Consider the following 19,794-nt stretch of genomic DNA (forward strand, 5'->3'; position numbering starts at 1 on the left):
AGCACGCCCAGTAGGAGCAACTGAAGCCTCACTTCTGCCCTCTCTTGGAGTAGTTCTCCTCCCCACCCCACAATGTGGACAAGGGAGAAGCAGATTTAGGGGATGAGAGGGTGGCAGAATCATGCAAAGTTTGTTGCCACATGTGGATGCTTGAAACACACATAGAGAGAAAAAGGCCAGAGCATCTTTTATTGTGATATGTTTGATGCAAGCCCTGCAATGCTGCAGTTTTAGCAGGAACAGAGCATGCTCAGCCTATCCCCTGATACTTTGGACATGCTCAGAATAATAAAAATAATAAAAAGTGATGTTTTAAAACAATGCAGCGCATACTCAGGTCCACCATCTTTATTGCAGCAAACAAATTATCCTTTATACAAAGTTAGTGAGTCAACAACACACTGAAAATAAAGATTAGTGTGAAGCATGTTGCATAGTATTTCTTTGGGAGTTAAATAAAAGGCACTTTCCCCCAAACTTCGTTTGCAACATGAGGTTTCTCCTACCGTGCTTTCTGTGGCTAGGTCAATGCCCAGGTCCCTACGAGCAAGTTGCAAAGAGCAGCAGTGGCCTTAGAGGCACAGCATGGAGAGAGATGCTGGCAGAGGGGGGAGCAATCACAGGCAGGACCCAGCTGCAAAGACGGATGCTCTGCAGGCTTAGGGAGAAGGAAAATGGTGAGGAGATCTGTGCGGCACCATCTCCCCTCATGAGCACTGACCACTGGCTCAACATCTGCAGGACCATATGTTTCCAAGTCCCTGAACTGGCAAAGCTAGAGCTTTTCTAGATGTAATGGCATCCACCCTCTGCCCGCCACAAAAAAAGTTCTTTGGGTTCAAAGTTGCTTGCAGCAGTTCAACATAGTTTTTTTCTCCCAAGTACAGAAGTCAATGCACAACCTCAAACGGGGTACGAATGTCCATAGTTAATAGATGCACTAAACACCACTCATTTCTTGCCCAATTCTGGGAGGCTTCCAGGAGTGCCGATGGGGTATGTGTACACACACCACAATCCAGCTGTGCCCTATCTGCAAATGCAATTGTGCCTTTCTAAACACCCAAATATAAAATGGAAAGATGGCACATTTCTCCGCCAGAGTTCACATCTCTTTCAGAGCACACCTTTGTTTTGAATATTCCCGGCCTGCTAAGGTAAAATGCTTAATAACATTCCCTGTTACAATTCTGGAGTGAAATTAAATTTTCTGCAAAAGCCAAAAGGAAATAAAATGTGTGGAGCCCTCGTGTTGCATAAACCCCTCCTAGCAGCAGTACCAAAATATGGCTATGTTCAGGCTACTTCAAAGGAATTGGAATCTATTTTTGGGGGGGGGGCATTTACGATGAATGCAGAAGTTGTTCAGATGTGCAGACAAAAAAAAAACCCTTCAGAATGCCAACATTGGGAGCTGTAGCTGGGTGTGGGGAGGTGCAGCTAGGACATAGCTCACCCACCGGAACTGCATCTCAGGCAGACAAACTGTTCTGCAAATAAACATGCTCTGACTTGCACCTGAAACGGTGTCTCCCAGCCCTGCTTCCTTCAAATGTTTTCCCCCCCTATAGCTCCCCAGTCACCAGGCTTTCTGTAAGGAGCAGGAGAAATGTAGTGGGGCTTGAAGTAAATGAATGAAACAAGTATATCTGGTCTGCAAAAAGAGTTTCTGAAGATGCAACTGCTGGAATAAGAGGAAGATCAAGGCAAGCAGACATCTGGTGCAAGACTAGATCTCAGCCTTCCCTCTGACAGTGGTCCCCAATGTTCTTCTCCCTGCCTTGCCCTGAACCTCCTATGCTCAGCAGAATCAAATTTGGAGAGAAAGCAGAGCAGGAGGCAGGACTCGGCCATCAAAGGACAAACAGCTGCCTGGATCCTTTGCTGCACACTGAGAAGAAACTCAGAAATGGGGAAAGTTACTTGAGATGTATTGGTCTGGGTGTTTGTATGTGGATTTTTTTTTTGGGGGGGGAGGGTTTGGCTCCAATCCCAGAAGGTGGTTAGAATGCCGACAGCTCCGCTGCCCCCCCCCAAGTCGATTGGTCCCAACAATGCCACCCGCTGAAGGCGGTCAGCCCTGCTCCAGGTTCTCTGCCCCCCGGACAGCTAAGTAGGATGTGGGGGCATTGGACAACTGGCGGCCAAAGAATGAGGTAGTCCGGCGGGGTTTCACCCTCTTGATTTCTTTCCCTGGGGAGAGAAGCAGAAACTGTTCAACAACAGCAAGGCAGTACAGCCCAGGTCTGGCAGTGCAGAGAAAACAATGGTTCCTACCCCAATGGGAGCCTTGCCCGGGGGGGGGGGGGTGTCGCTAAAAATATATATGTCCCTCTAGTCCAGCATCACATTTTCCTCAAGCAGAGCAGTGAGGTGAAAACCCTCTTTAGTGCTGACCCTGGGAAGCCCAAGAAGCAGGGCATGAGTCCGACAGGCCCCCTCTCCTGCTCTGGCACCTAGGGGCAGGGGGCGCTTCTGGTCCTGGAGGCTGTCTAAAGGTAAAGGCACCCCTGACCATTAGGTCCAGTCATGACCGATTCTGGGGTTGCGGCACTCATCTCGCGTTATTGGCCGAGGAAGCCGGCGTACAGCTTCCGGGTCATGTGGCCAGCATGACAAAGCTGCTTCTGGAGAACCAGAGCAGCACACGGAAACACCATTTACCTTCCCGTCGGAGTGGTACCTATTTATCTAATTGCACTTTGATGTGCTTTCAAACTACTAGGTGGGCAGGAGCAGGGACTGAGCAACAGGAGCTCACCCTGTCACAGGGATTTGAACCAGCAAATTGGGCAAATGTGGCCTCAGATCTAGTGACTACGATATTCTAATGATTTTAAGTTGCCCTCCATTGACCACACTCTCTACACCAATTTTCTGCTTACATTCCAATGAAGTAATGATGGGGCATGATTATTTCTTCATAAAGTGTTCTGTTTTATTTTTAGTTAAAAGTTGCACAACCAGTACCTCCGTTTACCTTCCCACTGTAGCGATACCTATTTATCTACTTGAACTTTGACGTGCTTTCGAACTGCTAGGTTGGCAGGAGCTGGGACCAAGCAACGGGAGCTCACCCCGTCACGGGGATTCGAACTGCCGACCTTCTGATCGGCAAGCCCTAGGCTCAGTGGTTTAACCCACAGCGCCACCCACGTCCCTGCCTACAGCTCCATAAATTTGCCTCATCCCCTTTTAAATCCATCCAAGTTGGTGGGCCGTCACTGCTTCTTGTGGGAGTGAGTTCCATAGTTTAATGATGCACTTGTGGTTTTTATTTTATTTATTTCCATGCCATATTGCGTTATGAACTATGAGCTTTGTGTAGAAGTGCCTGGTCCCTGACTGCAGGCAAAGACTCCCACCCCTCACTTTTCACAGTACTCTAAGAGAATGAGAAAGAAGAAGAAAAGCCCTCTCTATTCTTACATATCACACATGGTTTTAAACACCTCTTATCATGTTCCCACCTGACTTTTTTCTAAGCTAAAGAGCCCCAAGCGTTGTCCACCCGAGCACCTGTGGTGTAGTGGCTAGACTGTCAAACTAGGACCTGGGAGTCCAGGGCTCAAATCCCAACTTGGCCATGAACCTCACAGGGTGACCCTTGAAGGCCAGTCCCTGCTTCCCTAAGACTAACCTACTTTACTAATTTGTTGTGGGGATTAGATGAGGAGGGGACAACCCTGCGTGCCGCCTTGCGTTTCTTGCAGAATAAGGTGGGACATAAATGCGACAAAATAAAATTGCAACAGCAGCTGTTCAACCAATTTTGTCACCCCTTTCCCCCTCAGTTCTTTGTAGCGAGGCAACCAAAACTCCACACAGAGCTCCAAAATGCGTCAACAGAGGCTTGTGTAAGCTTTGTGATATTTGCCAGTTTCGTTTTTCCATCCTTTTCGTAACACTGTTGTTGGGCTCCAACTCCCAGCAACCCCAAGCCAGCGGGGTGAGCGGCGCTGGATGTTCTGCAACATCCAGAAAGGCCCCCAGAGATTTCTGCCCCCTGAGATATGTTTGTGAGGTGTCTGGGGAGGGGGCTTTTTATTTATTTTTGGCCAAAATACGGCATTTAAATAGCATAGCACCTGGAAGGCCGCAGGCTCTCTCTGCAGGTGTTTCCCAAACTGGTCAACTGCACTCTACCTCTGGGAAGCCAAAAGACCCCCCCCAAAAGACAACTTAACATCCCCCCCCCCAGCATAAGCTCCATTGCCTCCCGCCCTCTCAACCACACAACCCTCCGCGTCTGGCACCCAACTGCAAACTGGCAGATTTCTCAGAGAAGGCAGCCACACACCCCGGCTCCCCACTTCAGCTAACTTACCATCCTCGACATAGTCTATGGTCGAAAGATGCTGGATCCGGCTGCAGAGGACGCTGTTCTGCCGCTGCAGCTTGGGGCGCCGCCTGTCAGGCGGGGGGCTCTGGGACGCAGAGGGGGACGACGATGCAGCACTGGGGTCCAGAGCTCCCCCCTCGGCAGCCGCGTTCAGCTCAATGCAATACTCTATCAGGCCGCTCATGAGTTCAGCCTGGAGAGAAGGAAGGAGGAGCAGCTAACTGCAGCAGTTAAAGAGTGCTGGGCTAGGGCCTGGGAGACTTGGGTTCAAATCCCCACTCGGCCACTATTGTTAGCATTGATTTATACAGCGCCATCAATGTTCATGGCTCTGCGAACAATTAAAACAAGAAGTCCTACCCACAAAGCTCACATGAAGCTCACTGGATGACCTTGGGCCAGTCGCTATTTGAAGCTAGTAATATTACACAATTATTTATACTTCCTCTTGGCTTTTATCTTCCTCACAGGGTTGTTTGGCTTTTATCTTCCTCACAGGGTTGCTTGTTCACAGCTTTCCGGGTCATGTGGCCACCATGACTTTAACTGCTTCTGGTACAATGGAACACTGTGACAGAAGCCAGACTGCACAGAAATGCTGTTTACTTTCCCGCCGAAGCGGTACCTATTGATCTACTTGCGCTGGTATGCTTTCAAACTGCTAGGTTGGCAGTAGCTGGGACAGAGCAACTGGAGCTCACTCCATCACAGGGATTCAAACTGCCAACTTCCCGATCTGCAAGCCCAAGAGGCTCAGTGGTTTAGACCACAGCACCACCTACATCCCTTAGGAGAGGCAGAATATAAAGTACAATACATATTTTTTTAAAAAAAACACAACAGTTTTTCTTACGAGTGTATTGGGGCACCTTAAATTCTTACAAGTTGGGCCCCAAAACATCTCTTAACCCGGAAAAGATGGGCTTAGTTCTCCATGCAAAGTGAGAATCGTGCCTGTGGCCAGACATTTTGTGGAGGATCACTGCCAGACAGCCAGCACGTTATTTATTTTGTTTCGTTGTGTTAAACCAGGCACTCCCAAACTCAGCCCTCCAAATGTTTTGGGACTACAACTCCCATCACCCCTAGCTAACAGGACCAGTGGTCAGGGATGATGGGAACTGTAGTCCCAAAACATCTGGAGGCCCGAGTTTGGGGGTGTCTGTGTTAAACGCTAGGAAGAAAAAAGTGTTGCTCTTCCAAATAAGGGTTTGGTGCTTGCCAGTTATTCATGCACGCATGAGCACAGCAATGCTTCTGAATACAAGCTGCTGGAAAGCACAGGAGGGGAGAGGGCTCGTGTTTGAATCCCGCTTGCAGGTTTCCCAAAAGAGGCATCTGATTGGCCACTGTGAGAAGTGGATGTGGGCCACTGGCCTGGTCCTGCAGGCCCTTCTTAGGATCTTACCTGCTTGGAGTAAACCTTCAGGAGTTTGTTGACGGGCGTGCCCTCGCTCTCCCCATCAAACTCCAGCCAAAGGATGTGCTCTTCCTCGTTGGGGAATGTGTGGTCCCAGGACAGCTCCTGGAAGGCCAGGCCAAGCAAGATGTGCTGCCGGGAAACGGTGGGTGGGTGAACAGAAACGACAGTTAGTGTGTAAGGGGTGCAAGAATGTCTCTCTGTGTGTGTGTGTGTGTGTGTGTGTGTGTGTGTGTGTGTGTGTGTGTGTCTCCCTGTGGAACACCCTCCCTTCAGATGTCAAGTAGATAAAGAATTACACAACTTTTAGAAGACATCTGAAGGCAGCCCTGTATGGGGATGCTTTTAATGTTTGATGTTTTCATTATCTTTTTAGATGTGCTGTAAGGTGCCCAGAGTGCTTGGGAAAACCCAGCCAGGTGGGCGGGGTATAAATAATAAAATTAGTATTAATTAGTATTATTATTGGTTCATAAGCACACACTGCCTAGAGACTGGACGCCTGAACTCTTTCAGAACTGAAAAAAGGCCCCCCAACACACCGCTTATTGAAAAGGTATCTAACGTATTTTATTTCTTATACATATTGACGCACCTCACATTTGCTCAGCGATACCAGTATATGCAAACATCTGGCTCCTTTTAAGATTATGCACAATCTTTTACTTCAATGATGATGGAACTCACAGGATGGAGAATACTTTTTTTAAAAAAAATAAAAAATAAGTCTTCCTTTTTTTGTAAAGGAACTTTTGTATGAGTTAATACTATACAATTCCTTTGGGAAGAAGTGCTGGACCTTTGTGCTTTTGACCTTCCAGGCTGTGCTGCTTCATGGTTTAGATCTCCAAACTTTTGCTTTATTTCTTTTCCCCATTTTTTTGGTTAATAAATAAATAAGGAAATAAAAGGAAGGGAAGGAAAGGGCCCCAAGACACCACTTCTTGCTCTGCCAACAATCCCTCACCCCTCCTCCATATTGCTAATTCTGCAAAACAGCCCAGGCCATGAAGCAGGAAGGGGCTCTGGGGCCTGGAGAGCTGCAGAGGGCTTAGCCCAGGCATTCCCAAACTTCGGCCCTCCAGATGTTTTGGACTACAATTCCCATCTTCCCCGACCACTGGTCCTGTTAGCTAGGGATCATGGGAGTTGTAGGCCAAAACATCTGGAGGGCCGCAGTTTGGGGATGCCTGGATTAGCCCACGAAGCCAACCCAGGTCCTGAGAGAAAGAGCGCAGGCACAATTGAGAGGAGGGCTGGCTCACCCCTAGAATCAAAGAATTGTAAAGTTCACAGAATCATAGAGCTGGAAGGGATCCCCCAAGGGTCATCTAGCCTAACCCCCTGTGATGCAGGAATCTTTTGAGTTTACCTTCTCCTTGCTGTCGATGATGCAGACACCCTCCAGGCTGATGGCAACCACCACGGCCTTGCGCCCTCCCCGATGCAGCAGGCCCTGGGCGGGCTTGTCAATTTCCCCATAGAAAAAGGCACACCTGGAAGGGGAGGGAAAGAAAACAAAGAGAGAATTGCAAGTGGGGAAATCTCAAGCACAGACAGGAGGGCTGATGTGATTAGGGGTCCTGGTTGCTTAAGAACTTCCCATCTGGGTTAGCCACTGTGGGAACGGGATGCTAGACTAGACGTGCCTCCTTTGACCCGATCCAGCAGCCAGGCTCTACTTATGCCCCCGTGGAACCTCCAGGTCCAAAGGCAGTCTATCTGGAGTCACTGGTTCTTAGGGGTATTTGGCTGCTGCAAGAACAGGAATGCTGTTCAGCAGGCAGAGAACGCGCAGACAGCCCACGAAGATGGCAGCCAGCAAGGCCAGGGGCACCCTGACAGAAACCACCCTGTGGTTTGCCATGCCTGCCCATTCTGCATCCCCACAACCACCAAGCCACCAGACTCACCCGTAATGAGGCAGTTCGTGGCACTTCTGCAGGTAGGAGTGGTAAAGCTTGCGCAGGGCAGCCCGGTCCTCGCAGGCCTCCTCCTCTTCAGGCAACTCCCGGAAAGCTCGCAGCAGGCCCTGTTCGTCCGCAGGCGAGTGGGCACTGCCTCGCTTCCACAGGGCTGAGAGGAGTCTGTGGCCTCTTCGGCAAAGGTGGGAAGGCAGGAAAGAGTCCAGCCTCTCTCTGAGGGGGGAGGAAAAAGTTCATTCAGCCCACGGTAAGGTACAGCTCCCTCTGCCCCCCCCCCAAAGCTCTGTGGGGTGCAGGTTACTGCCCTACAGGGTTTTCCTCATGAGGGGCCACTCTAAACCAGTGGTTCTATAAACTCATTCCCAGTGCTCCCCACCCCATATAATAAATAAAATAATAACAATAATAATAATAATAATAATAATAATAATAATAATAATAATAATAATAATAATAATAATAATATTTGTACCCTGCCCACCTGGCTGCCCAAACCACTCTGGGCTGATTCCAACACATATAAAAACATGATAAAACCTCAAGCATTAAAACCCCTTTTTGATAAAGGGCTGCCTATAAAAAGCATTGTTCACAATAGCAGTTTGCATGACCCACTAAGGAAGATAATCACACAGTAAAATTAAAAAGAGTTAACAATTAATTGCAAATTTATTCGCAATTCGTTTTTAGCCTATTGTTATAACTTCTCAAATGTCTAGCAATGATTTTATTGTTTTATCCTTTTGGTAAGTGCTTTGAGGGTTGTTTTTACAATCAAGTGGTGTGTTAAATTTTACAAAACAATAAGAAAAATGTAAAATCCAATTAAAACTATGTAAGTTAATGTAAGCCCTTCAGATGCCCTAAACCAGAGATCCCCAAACTTTGGCCCTCCAGATGTTTTGGACTACAATTCCCATCTTCCCCGACCACTGGTCCTGTTAGCTAGGGATCATGGGAGTTGTAGGCCAAAACATCTGGAGGGCCAAAGTTTGGGGATGCCTGCCCTAAACAGATATGCACGCTAAACCAATGCCCATTATGAAATATGCTCAGATGCATTCGGGGAAGGGAGGTCCTCAAGACCACTGGACTTTGCCAATACAAAACTGGGACAGGTAAGAATCTCAGACCAAAAGTAATCTATCCCTGGACAGGCCCATTCTGAATGCCTCCTGCTTGCCTGAGTTGAGAGAGAGCTGTGCATTTGCAGATGTGTAGAAGCCTCTGACAATTGGATGGCTAGAATGCAAACTACTGTAGAAAGCCACACCTGTTGCTCTGCCCACTTCCACATCTGGCCACACCCATGGGTATGCGGCCCCCAGAAGGCTGCCCATGAAGGAATGCGGCCCTCCAGCTGGAAAAAGGTCTCTGCTTGCATCATTATCCCACCTATGCTTTTGCTTATGTGAACACAGTTCTCATGTGAACACATTCCAAGCCTTCTGCTTCCTTTTTTTCTCACAGCCCCTGACCATGGGCATCTCCCCTGCCTTCTCCCCCTCCGAGCCATGAGGCCAGTGGGCAGTTCCTGGTAGCTGACAAACTATTCGGAAACATCTGCACCCGCCCACGGAATACCCTTTGGTGTCTCTCTCCCATGCACTTCCCAGAAGGGACAACGGGAGATTGTGCAGGTCGCAATGTGTACAGCTGGGCTGGCATTCCTCAAGGGTGAGATGGCCTCAGCAGCTGCCAGCGCCAGTCCACCAAGCCCTCTCTCCGATCAGGATGCAGAATTCAAAATGCACCCATGCCACAAAGGTCACCAGAGAAATAGTACAGAGCAAATAGCATTGCATGCACGGGCAGGCAGGCCTTGCATTTGGCTCCTAGGGGGCTGAATCAGCTGCAAGCCTGGACTGTAACATAATAAAAGCCTGCTGGATAAGTCCCAGGGCCCATCTAGCCTAGCATCCTGTTCTCATAGTGTACAGCCCAATGCCCCTATGAAAAACCTACAAGCAGGAACCGAGCCACCTTCCCCTCCTGTGGATTCCAGCAACTGGTATTCAAGAGCATTGCTGCCTCAGTCTGTTGGAGACACAGCATAGCCATCCTGGCTAGTAGCATTTGACATCCCTCTCCATTCATTTGTGTAATCCTCTTTAAAAGCCATCACTGCCTCGTGCAGCATCGAGTTCCATTGTTTAACTGCACGACGCACAAATAAGTCCTGATCCTTCCAACATTCAGCTTTGCTGGATGTCCAGGAGTTAAGAGAGAGGAAGAAAATCTTCTCTATCCAGGCAACGTTTTATAAACTTCTATCAAGTCACCTCTTGCCTGCCTTTTATCTAAAGTAAGGTAAAGGTAAAGGGACCCCTGGCCATTAGGTCCAGTTGTGACCGACTCTCGGGTTGCGGCGCTCATCTCGCGTCATTGGCTGAGGGAGCCGGCGTACAGCTTCCAGGTCATGTGGCCAGCATGACAAAGCCGCTTCTGGCGAACCAGAGCAGCACACGGAAATGCCGTTTACCTTCCCGCTGTAGCGGTACCTATTTATCTACTTGCACTTTGACATACTTTCGAAGTGCTAGGTTGGCAGGAGGTGGGACCGAGCAACGGGAGCTCACCCCGTCGCGGGGATTCGAACCGCCAACCTTCTGATCGGCAAGCCCTAGGCTCTGTGGTTTAACCCACAGCGCCACCTGCATCCCTTTATCTAAAGTATGAAGTCTTAAATCCTTTCTTGGTAGGGGTATTGCTCCACCCGCATGATCATTTGGGCAACCCAAATGACACCCGCACACATCTCCCACAAGCGCTGCACAGGCCAGGGACTGAACCTGGGATCTTTGGCACACAAAGTGGATGCTCTGCTTCTGAGGCACACACACACACACACACTCCTTTCATAAGGCTCATGAAGGGCCTGGAGGACAAGAACAGCCTGCCCGTAGCAGCCATGCTTGAAACCATGCTTTTGGGGCTGGGGGCCCTGCTGTGCTCAGATGGAGCACAGGACCAGTGGAGAGGGCTCTTTCATCACAAGTCCATGCTCGGATGCACCCAAACACACAGCATTATTGCAACTTAAAACAGGCAACTGGTTGCTGAGGCAACCACAATCCCCATGTCTATCCGTGCAAAGCACCGCTAATCCTCCCTTGCCCTGGGCAACATTACAGCCACAAATCTGCCTGCCATGATTCAAACATTAAAGAGGCCTCCAGCTCAGCCCCCCCCCCAACGAGAATCCTGAAGACCAGGCTGCAAAGCTCCCCCTTCCTCTACTCGTCCCCCAAGACAAAAAAACTCCCACCAAAATGGTATGTGACAGAGTAATTGGTAAACAAGAGTTTATTGCGCTCCAAGGACAGGGAGCTGAGATCATCCATCACTAGCTTCCTCTTAAAACAATAAGGTGAGAGAAAGCACAGCAGGGACTCTTGAGTAGGGGAAGAGAGCATGGTGCCCTGCAGATGATGCTGGACTACAACTCCCATCAGTACCCAAACAGCAAGGCCAGGGATGATGGGAGTTGTAGTTCACGGGGAGTGGAGGGCGCTTCACCAACTACCCTTGTTCTAGGCTGCCAAGTCAACAAGGATGGTCCACATAGCTTTGCTATGAAATTACAAGCACGCAGCTACTTCAAAAGGTGCTGGAGAAAGTCGTATTTTCTTCAGGCATACATGCTAAGATTTTTGGCCATGTTAAGTGACAGACAAAAACAGGTTCCTGCCTCCCAAAGGATTCATGTTTGAATCAGCCAACGGGGGACGCAATTCATTAGGCAATGAAAATGTCCCTTAAATGATGGGCCGGAGGCAAAAATTCTTGAGACACGTTTCTTTTGAATTAACAGCCTGTTCTGATCAAGAAATCACCGGCTTCTTAATTAGATTTCTACCCTTTTGGGACCTACAGAACAGAGTGAAAAAACTGGAAAGGATCAGAGCAAGTCAGCAGAGGGGACTTCTAAGCAGACAACAGATCTTTTTAGACAAGTATAATTAAAGATTTTAATTAAAAATGGATTAAATTTTTAATTATGATTATTTTGTTCTCAATTGCAGCTTGCGTAATAAAGATTATATAGTGGAATAGTTTCACCTGGAAGTTGTCAAGGCCACTAGGGCTAGCTCACTAAAGTTGACGACCGACCTCTTCTTCTCAGAAAAGTGTGACTGCATACACAACATACATTTAAGCCACATGACTGCCTGCAAAGAATCCTGGGAATTGTACTTTGTTAAGCATGCTGAGAACTGAAGCTCTATTGGGGGAGGGCAAACTATAGTTCCCATTCTTCTCTTTTTTGGGGGGGGAGGGGGGAATGTTCATTAAATGTGCTTTCAACATATGGTGTGCATGGAGTCTTTTGGGTGCTCTTGGCTCCTTCACTGCCCCCCTTTCACCTACTGCCAGCCCCCCAGCTTGATCCCCCTCCACTTGGGGACAGGGTGTGAGCTGTCTTCCTTCAACTTGCATTTGGTCCCATCTAACTCTAGGATTCCATTGCTGCGGTTGGAAAGTCTCCCCACACCTTTCCTCTTCCCTCCACACCAGCTCACTGCTGATTGCCACCTCCTCCCTTTTTTCGCCAAACCGTTTTTATCGATTCTCCAAATTATACCAGATCAGCCACAAATTAAGACAAATTTAATACTTCCCCCCCAAATTGTTTTCCAATTCTTGATCTGCCCAAAGCTTCCTCTAGTTGCTGCTGTGTTTTTTTCCTAGTTGTTCACATTCCATTCCTTACAATTAACCTTATATTACAATAGTTTCTGTTATTGTTTTAAAACTTATTATCCTTAACCATCAAGCTATCCACTTGCCAGTTCATGCACATACAACATTTTAGCTTTTGCAAATATTGCCACCTCCTTCTATATCTGGGCCATTTTTGATGCCTCAAGAGCCTTCAGAGCCCCTCCTATTTGCCTTCCCCAGCCCCACCTTGCACAGGCACCCAATGCCGCCTCCCCCATTAAGAGCTGAGCACCCCACAGATCTCAACCCCACAACTGCGTCCACTTACTTCAAGAAACTGGCTGTGTGCTGCTCCGGATCGTAGCACCCCAAGTTCACCCGGCAAACCAAGGCTCCCAGCACCTCGCAGTCGGCCAGGTCACAAGGGTACCGCCCTTCCAGGATGTTGTACTTGGCTTCTTCGTACAAGAGCCGCAGGACATCTTCATCCTGGATCTTGGGACGAGGAGATGAGAAAAGAGGATGGGCACACAGACAAGACAGCAAGCAGGTTCAAAAGCCAAACAGGGGAAGGGGCAGAGAATGTAAGAAGAGGCTGCTGGATCAGGCCAGTGGCCCATCTGGTCCAACATCCTGTTCGCACAGTGGCCAAGCAAATGCCTCAAAGGGGAAATTCTCAGGCAGGACCCGAGAACATGGAGCAACACTCTCCCCTCCTAGGGTTCCTAGCATTGCTGCTTCCAACTGTAGAGGCCAGAGCAGTGTCAACAGACCTCTCCTTCATGAATCTGCCGTACTGCGCAGATCAATGGCATGACCTAGAGCAGGACCACTGGTCCTGTTAGCTAGGGATGATGGGAGTTGTAGTCCCAAAACATCTGGAGGGCCGAGTTTGCCTATGCCTAACCTAGAGAGTAAAGAAAACTATGCAATTAGAGGATGCCATTGGGATAACTCACCTGGGCCTCCTTCCTCTTTGGGAAAAAGATGTTCCTTCGGAACTGCAGGGATGGCTCATCTGCAGAGGAGAAAGAGAACCTAAGAAAATGCCCTGCTGGATGAGGCCAATGGAAACAGCCGCAACTCTCCCCCTCCCATGGTTTCCAGCAACCTGGGATTCAGAAGCAATGCTCCCCCTCCAGCTGTAGAAGGCAGAGCATAATTCTGCCCTCCACAAATTTGTCTAATAAAAAAAAAAGCAGGGGACCAGTTGCGGCACAAGAACTCGGCTATATGGGGCACGTCGAAAGCAAAGCAGCCTCTCTTGCAGGTGCCGATGCACAACCAGCAGTCCCAGAAAGCTGTGAGTTGTGAGAACCCTGCAGTGCAGGCTGCTCCCAGGCAGGCAGGCAGGCACAGAAGGGACCCCACCCCACGTCCCCAACAGTCTCCAGAACTACCGTCCGGATTGGTGCCGGCTTGCCCACTGGGCATCCCTCCCCCTCTAGAAAGGGAGGCTGCAACCAGCAGGCCCCCAAACTCTCTGCCTGGTTGCAGCAGAAAGGTAGGAGGGGGCCAGCAGCTTGGGGGGCCGGAGCTGGGAACTTTGCTCACATCCACACCTTCAAAGATTTCATCCTTGGAGCAGCTGGTGAAGCGGAAGAGGAGGTCCTGCCACTGGCGGCAGACTTTGTAGGGCTGGTGTTTGGGCTTCAGCTGCAGTTCTGCCAAGATGAGAGAGAGAGAAAGATGGCAGAGAGGGCACTCAGCAGGCTCCCCAGAGACTGACCTCTCCAGCCAAAGGGAAGGCTAAAGGCTAAAGCATCAATTTCCAAAGCCCTGAGCAACTTGGACCCTTCAATCTCAGCTCACTTAGATAATTTGCAAGAGCAGTGCTGGCTCATTCCCCGAGCTGCCAAAGCTCAGTTGATAACAAGAGGAAACACAGTGCCATCAGCCCATCCCACACTCTACGACCCACATTTGGATAAAGTGTTTCCTGCGCTTCCTATTTTGTCCCAGTGTGTTGGGCCCAATTCTATGGAACTCCCTGCCCCTAGAAATCAAGCAGGCTAAGTTTAAGACACCTGGCTAAAACAACTAGACATTCCAGCAAGCCTCTTGCACCGTATACACTGCTCAGATGTTTTCATCTCTGTTGCTTATTTTGAGTTCTAAATTTTGTATATTCTGTGTTTTTATTTTGTAAACCATTTTGAGACACCAGTGCAGTTAGCTGTGACTCCCACAATGCAGGGAACTGCAGAAACGCAGCTATATAATCTAATCCCCAAACGGTTACCACAATGGAGTGTTTAGACACCATTTCCCCCTAGGTGGAGGTTATTATTATGATTATCCTTTTCATTTCATTTCTATACCGCTTTATATTTTAAACAACGAATCTCAAAGCAGTTGCAACACATTAAAACATCAAATAAAACAATCCAGAATAAAATTAATGCAAGCTCCAAGGAAAATATTTTAGATCCTTCTCTAAGTGACATTTTGCTTTCCCGGTCACCAACCTGGCAGCTAGAAATCTCCATTTGGTTGCAATTCGACCTGCACCTGTTGCAAAAACGCGCCTGGTGCCTGGCTAAAACTGGGGGTTGGGCTGGATGACCCTTTGGTGTCCCTTCCAACTCTGCAGTTCTATGATTCCATGAACAGCAGGGCTATATTTTTTTTGAAAAGTAATCAACCATGAGAAGAGGCCTTCTGCAGCTAGATCAGGCCAAAGGGGCCCATCTAGTCCAGCATCCTGTTCTCACAGTGGACAACCAGGTGGCCCAATAGGGAGCCCCAAAGCAGGACCTGGAATTTGATTTGTATGGTGTTCATTACGCTAGCAACATATTTTACACAGCAATGCATTTGTAACAAGGGAAAGGGTGTGTGGGTGTTTGGAGGGAAGTTCCAAAGAAAAATATGTATCAATGGTTGCCACATCGCTGAAGTTCGGTCAGCAAGTTTATCACCTAAGCCCAGATGTGGGCTTAGGCTGAGAGAACGGTAGATTGCTCAAAGCAACCTTGGGGGCTCCAGCCACAAGCAACTTTTGAACCTGGGACTCGCTTGACTCACACCTTAGTCATCAACTCACGTTGCTGTGTGAGCTCTCAAAAGCAGATTTGCAGCTTGCATCCTGCCATCAGTTTGTGAAGTGCCAGGAATCAGCAGATCACACATGGGAAAGGCACTCTGCACATGCTCAGGTGCACTTTGCACATGCTCAGGCACCCCTCACCGCTAGCTGGCATAACAACAGATTCTCCAGGGGAGCTAGGAACAGCGACAGAGTTAATGGCTTGTTTAGACAGGAGCCTCAGAGCCTTACCAAGAAAGGGGGAGACCAGCCACAGAGAAAATAGCTCCAGGGCCCCCTCAGGCAACCTCAGGCTTTCCAAGACAATACGATGGAGCTCGTGGGCCGTGATGGACGGCAGGTTGTCCACTGTTAGCCGGACCACCGTGTCATCAATCAGGTACACCAGGACGTCCAGGGCTGGGACAAGAGAAGGATTGAGGATTGGGACAACAGCACATTTCCTCCAACTGAGCAGAAGTCACAGGAGATCCAGATTCCCGCTAAACTCCCACCCTGCTTTGTGTGCAAATGATGTAGGAGCCCCCAAAACCAACAATCTCCTCCACTTTTCAGATGAAGGAACCAGATGCAAGTCAGGTCTCAAAGCATTCCATGCTGGCATCTATACCAGACTGCTTTACCACACATGCGCCCACTTGGCCGCTTTCATTTGCCACATAATACCTGCTCTGTATTTTTTTAAGAAACAGATATTTTAGTGTGCCAGCACCTGAACTTTGGAACTCCCTGCCGAATGACATCATTGTATTCGTTTCGGCACCTGCTGAGAACATTTTTTTTAAAGAAAAATATTTATTGGTTTCAAAAAAGAAAAAGAAATATTTACATACAAATAAAAACATTTTAAGTAAATAAGGAGAGTCTGCTGGATCAGGCCAAAGGGGGCCCATCTAGTACAGTGGCGAACCAGGTGCCCCAATGGGAAACCGGCAAGCAGGACCAGAGCACAAGAGCCCCCCTCCCCTCCTGTGGTTTTCAGCAACTGCTTTTCAGAAGCATTGCTGTCTCCATTTTTATTTTTATTTTAGGCAAGCCTACCCAGGTATGTAGAAGGTTGACATGTAATGTTTTTAGCTTATTGCCAATTTTAATTATTATTTGCATGTTTCAAATAGCTGTTTTTTTAAAAAAAAAGTCAGGTAATGCTAAATAATAAAAAATAATAAACAATATTGGCAAGTACTTGCCAATCATTTTTAATGATTCCCATGCAATTTTACATACATTTTAACTACCAAGCAAAACTATATCATATTACTTTAACCAAAATATCTTTTGAATTCCCAAGGCGAGTTACAACTTTTTAGGTCGCCTCATTTTTTGGAATTTGAAAGCTGAAAAATTCAACAATATGGCCTATCAAGCCAACGACATGACCTTGAAGGGCTTATCTCAGAACCACAAACCCCAACTCTGCTCAGGCCTTCCAGATCTGGTGTACGAGGTTAAAGAAACCCCCTGAGGTGCCCCCCCCCCGTTTCCAGGGCATTTCTTCAGCTTCTCCCCCTCCCCCTTCTCACTCACTTCGGGGTCCTGCGGAAGAGATGCTGCTCCGCTGGGAGTGGTCCTCTGTGCTTTGGGGTACGCCCAGCTGGTCCCCCTCCATCTGCAGAGACAAAGCAGGTGCACACCTGAAATGTGAGGAATTGGGCGCGGGTTCAAATCCCAGCTGCAGGATATACTTGGAGAGAGGAAACTGACTCGTAGTGGCTTGAATGTGCCTTACACCGAGTCTGGTAAACCACCCAGCAAGTTCGCAGTTGCTACACTGACTGTCTTCTAGGCAGGGGACATTCCCAGCTCCACCCACCCACATGTGCCTTATACTGGTCCATCTAGCTCAGGCATAGGCAACTTTGGCCCTCCAGATGTTTTTCCCCCACAGCTCAAATAAAGAATATTTTATAAATTATACCACATGTTGTACCTTTTTTTTTAACCTCTCTTCTTCCTCTTATACATTTTTCTCTAAACTTGTTCTTCCGAACTTGACTTCCTCATTCCTCTCTTAGTTTTATTTTCCAACTTACACTTCTCAGCGCTTTATTTATTTCTTGCCTGTCTCATTTTTACATAGATTACCCATATTATATTTTTTTTCCCCGACGACGACTATATAAAGCTTTGTTGTATTTTCTGCAATAAACCTACTGGTGTTTTCAAATTTTATAACATTCTTTCAAATATACTTCAAATTTGAACCACTCTTTTTGATACCTTTGTTCTTTTTGATCTCTTAGTTTTCCTGTCAACCTTGCCAACTCAGAATACTCTATCATTTTTTGTCTCCAATCATTTACAGTTGGGATTTCTAGAGTCTTCCACCTTTGGGCCAGTATAATCCTTGCCGCCGTAGTGGCGTACATGAATAGTTTTTGATCCTCTTTCTTTATTTCTCTTCCCAATGTTACCAATAACATCATTTCTGGTTTTTTTTGGGAAGGTGTATCGTAGTAACCTTTTCAATTCATTATATATTAATTCCCAAAAAACTTTGACCTTTTCGCACAGCCACCACAGGTGGTGACTCTCCAGATGTTTTGGAACTACAACTTCCATGATCCCTAGCTAACAGGGCCAGTGGACAGGGATCATGGGAGTTGTAGTTCCAAAACAACTGGAGAGCCAAAGTTGCCTATGCCTGATCTAGCTCAATGCTGTTTGCACTGACAGGCAGCAGTGGCTCTCCAGCGTTTCAGGCTGGAATTGGCGCAGTTAAAAAGACACCCCCCTCCCCGACTGTGGATACAGCGCAGGTTTTGATACCCTGCGGCCCCACAGGAGGGCCCTGCTACCTGTGCAAGGGATGTCTTACTGCTAAACACTTTCCCTCCCCGTCCGCAATCGGAAGGGAAGGCTTTGCGTCCACCTCCGCGCCCTTTCACTTTGTTTTCCCACCCCATCCCGACCAACTTTCTCCCGTTTCCAGCAAATGAGATTGCACTCCTCTCCGGGGAGGGTCCTAGAAAATCCCCCGCCCAGCTCCGCTGGACCCAGAGCGCGGAGGGGCGTGGCTAGGCGCTGCGCTACCCAGGTGAGCGGGTGCTGGAGCCTTGTCCAGGTGGGTGGGGGCCAAGTGAGACGGGGAGGGGGCGCACTCAGAGCAGAGGGGAGAGAGAAAGTCCCTAGGAGACGGTAGCCGGGGACGGGGAAGCGCGCAGCCTACCTGTCCGCCAGTCTCACCTGTGTCCTCCTTTTCCTTCCTGCTTTCGTTGCAAGGAGGAAAGTTCTGCAGTTCTAACAGGGGACCCACCCACGTTGCGTCTGGCGTCACTCTTTCCGAGCTCGCCTATTGGCTGCTCTTGCCAGCCCAGGAATTTCACCAGGCGGGGAGGAGAAGAGAGAGGAAAGGAAAACTGCGCACGCGCGAGCGAGAGCGGCGGGATTTCCCCACCCCCAATTGTGGGGACGTCACGGCGGGAGGCTGCCCTCGGGTGATTTGTGACGCGCTTGTAATCGGGGGATTACGGTAGGTAGCTGGGGAACGGGCAGCTGCTTGAGCGCCTCGTGGAGAGAAGAGCTTTCCAAGACGGGGCTCCAGCTGCAGTAGCTTCCCCCCTCTCTTTAAGAGTCTCTGCCCAATCCCATCGAGCTCAAATGATTTTTTCGTTCCTTGGCTTCCACACTCCCCGCCCGTTTATGATGGAACGTGTGAAGCGAGGAACACGTCCGATTTTGCGCGTGTGTGTATCTCCTGTTTCAGATATTCCACTAGAATGAAGCACGTGGGCAAGCAGGATTGGAACACCAGAGCACTACATATCCCCTTCTGTGGTTTCCAGCAGAGCATAGCCTCTCCATAAATTTGTCCAATCCTCTTTAAAAAGCCATCCAAGTTGATGGCCATCGCTGCCTCACGCTGGAGCGAGTTCCACACTTCAACTATGCGATGCATAAATAAGTCCTTTTTATCTGTCCTGATCCTTCCAACATTCAGCTTCGTTGGATGCCCGTGAATTCCAGTGTTATAAGAGAGGAGGCAAAACTTCTCTGTACAGTATCCACTTTCTGCAGCCCATGCATGATATTATAAACTTCTGTCTCTTACTCGCCTTTTCTTTGAACTAATAATTCCCAAACACTGCAACCTTTCTTAATAGGGGTTTATTCCACCCCCTTGATCACTTTGGTTTCCCTTTCCTGGACCTTTTCCAACCCTGCTACAATATCCTTTTTGAAGTGAGGTGACCAGGGCTGTACACAGGATTCAAAATTTGGGTCACACCAGAGATTTGTATAATCACATCTTTATGTCTGCAGTTTTATTTTCCATTCCTATCCTCACTTTTGGATTGAGTTGACCTTCAAAACACACTGAGTGCACAATTAATTTTTATTTTTTCCTTAAAAAAAAGAAAAAAGTATTTCAGTTCAACTTCTCTTGGCTACC

At 48.3% G+C, this 19,794-nt stretch overlaps 1 protein-coding gene across 8 annotated transcripts; it reads right to left on the reverse strand.

Annotated features, from left to right (window-relative positions):
• Nucleotides 1-333: 333 nt before the first annotated feature.
• FRMD8 (FERM domain containing 8) lies at nt 334-18,726 on the reverse strand. Of its 8 annotated transcripts, none has more exons than XM_035097817.2 (12): nt 18,588-18,726; nt 16,929-17,010; nt 16,114-16,167; nt 15,633-15,800; nt 13,915-14,016; nt 13,312-13,370; nt 12,681-12,847; nt 7,676-7,900; nt 7,135-7,258; nt 5,751-5,894; nt 4,328-4,535; nt 334-2,193 (listed from the first exon to the last, which is right to left on the reverse strand). In XM_035097817.2, exons 2-12 carry the CDS (start codon nt 17,008-17,010, stop codon nt 2,075-2,077), a joined length of 1,452 nt encoding a protein of 483 aa, XP_034953708.1. In that variant the 5' UTR covers nt 18,588-18,726; the 3' UTR covers nt 334-2,074. The 8 variants fall into 8 exon arrangements, with proteins under 8 accessions (XP_034953708.1, XP_034953707.1, XP_034953713.1 ...); XM_035097816.2 differs by having other exon boundaries at nt 18,571-18,656; XM_035097822.2 differs by having other exon boundaries at nt 16,114-16,164; nt 16,929-17,035; nt 18,588-18,655.
• Nucleotides 18,727-19,794: the final 1,068 nt, after the last annotated feature.

This window comes from Zootoca vivipara, chromosome 17 (genome assembly GCF_963506605.1).
Source record: "Zootoca vivipara chromosome 17, rZooViv1.1, whole genome shotgun sequence".
Lineage (NCBI taxonomy): Eukaryota > Metazoa > Chordata > Lepidosauria > Squamata > Lacertidae > Zootoca > Zootoca vivipara.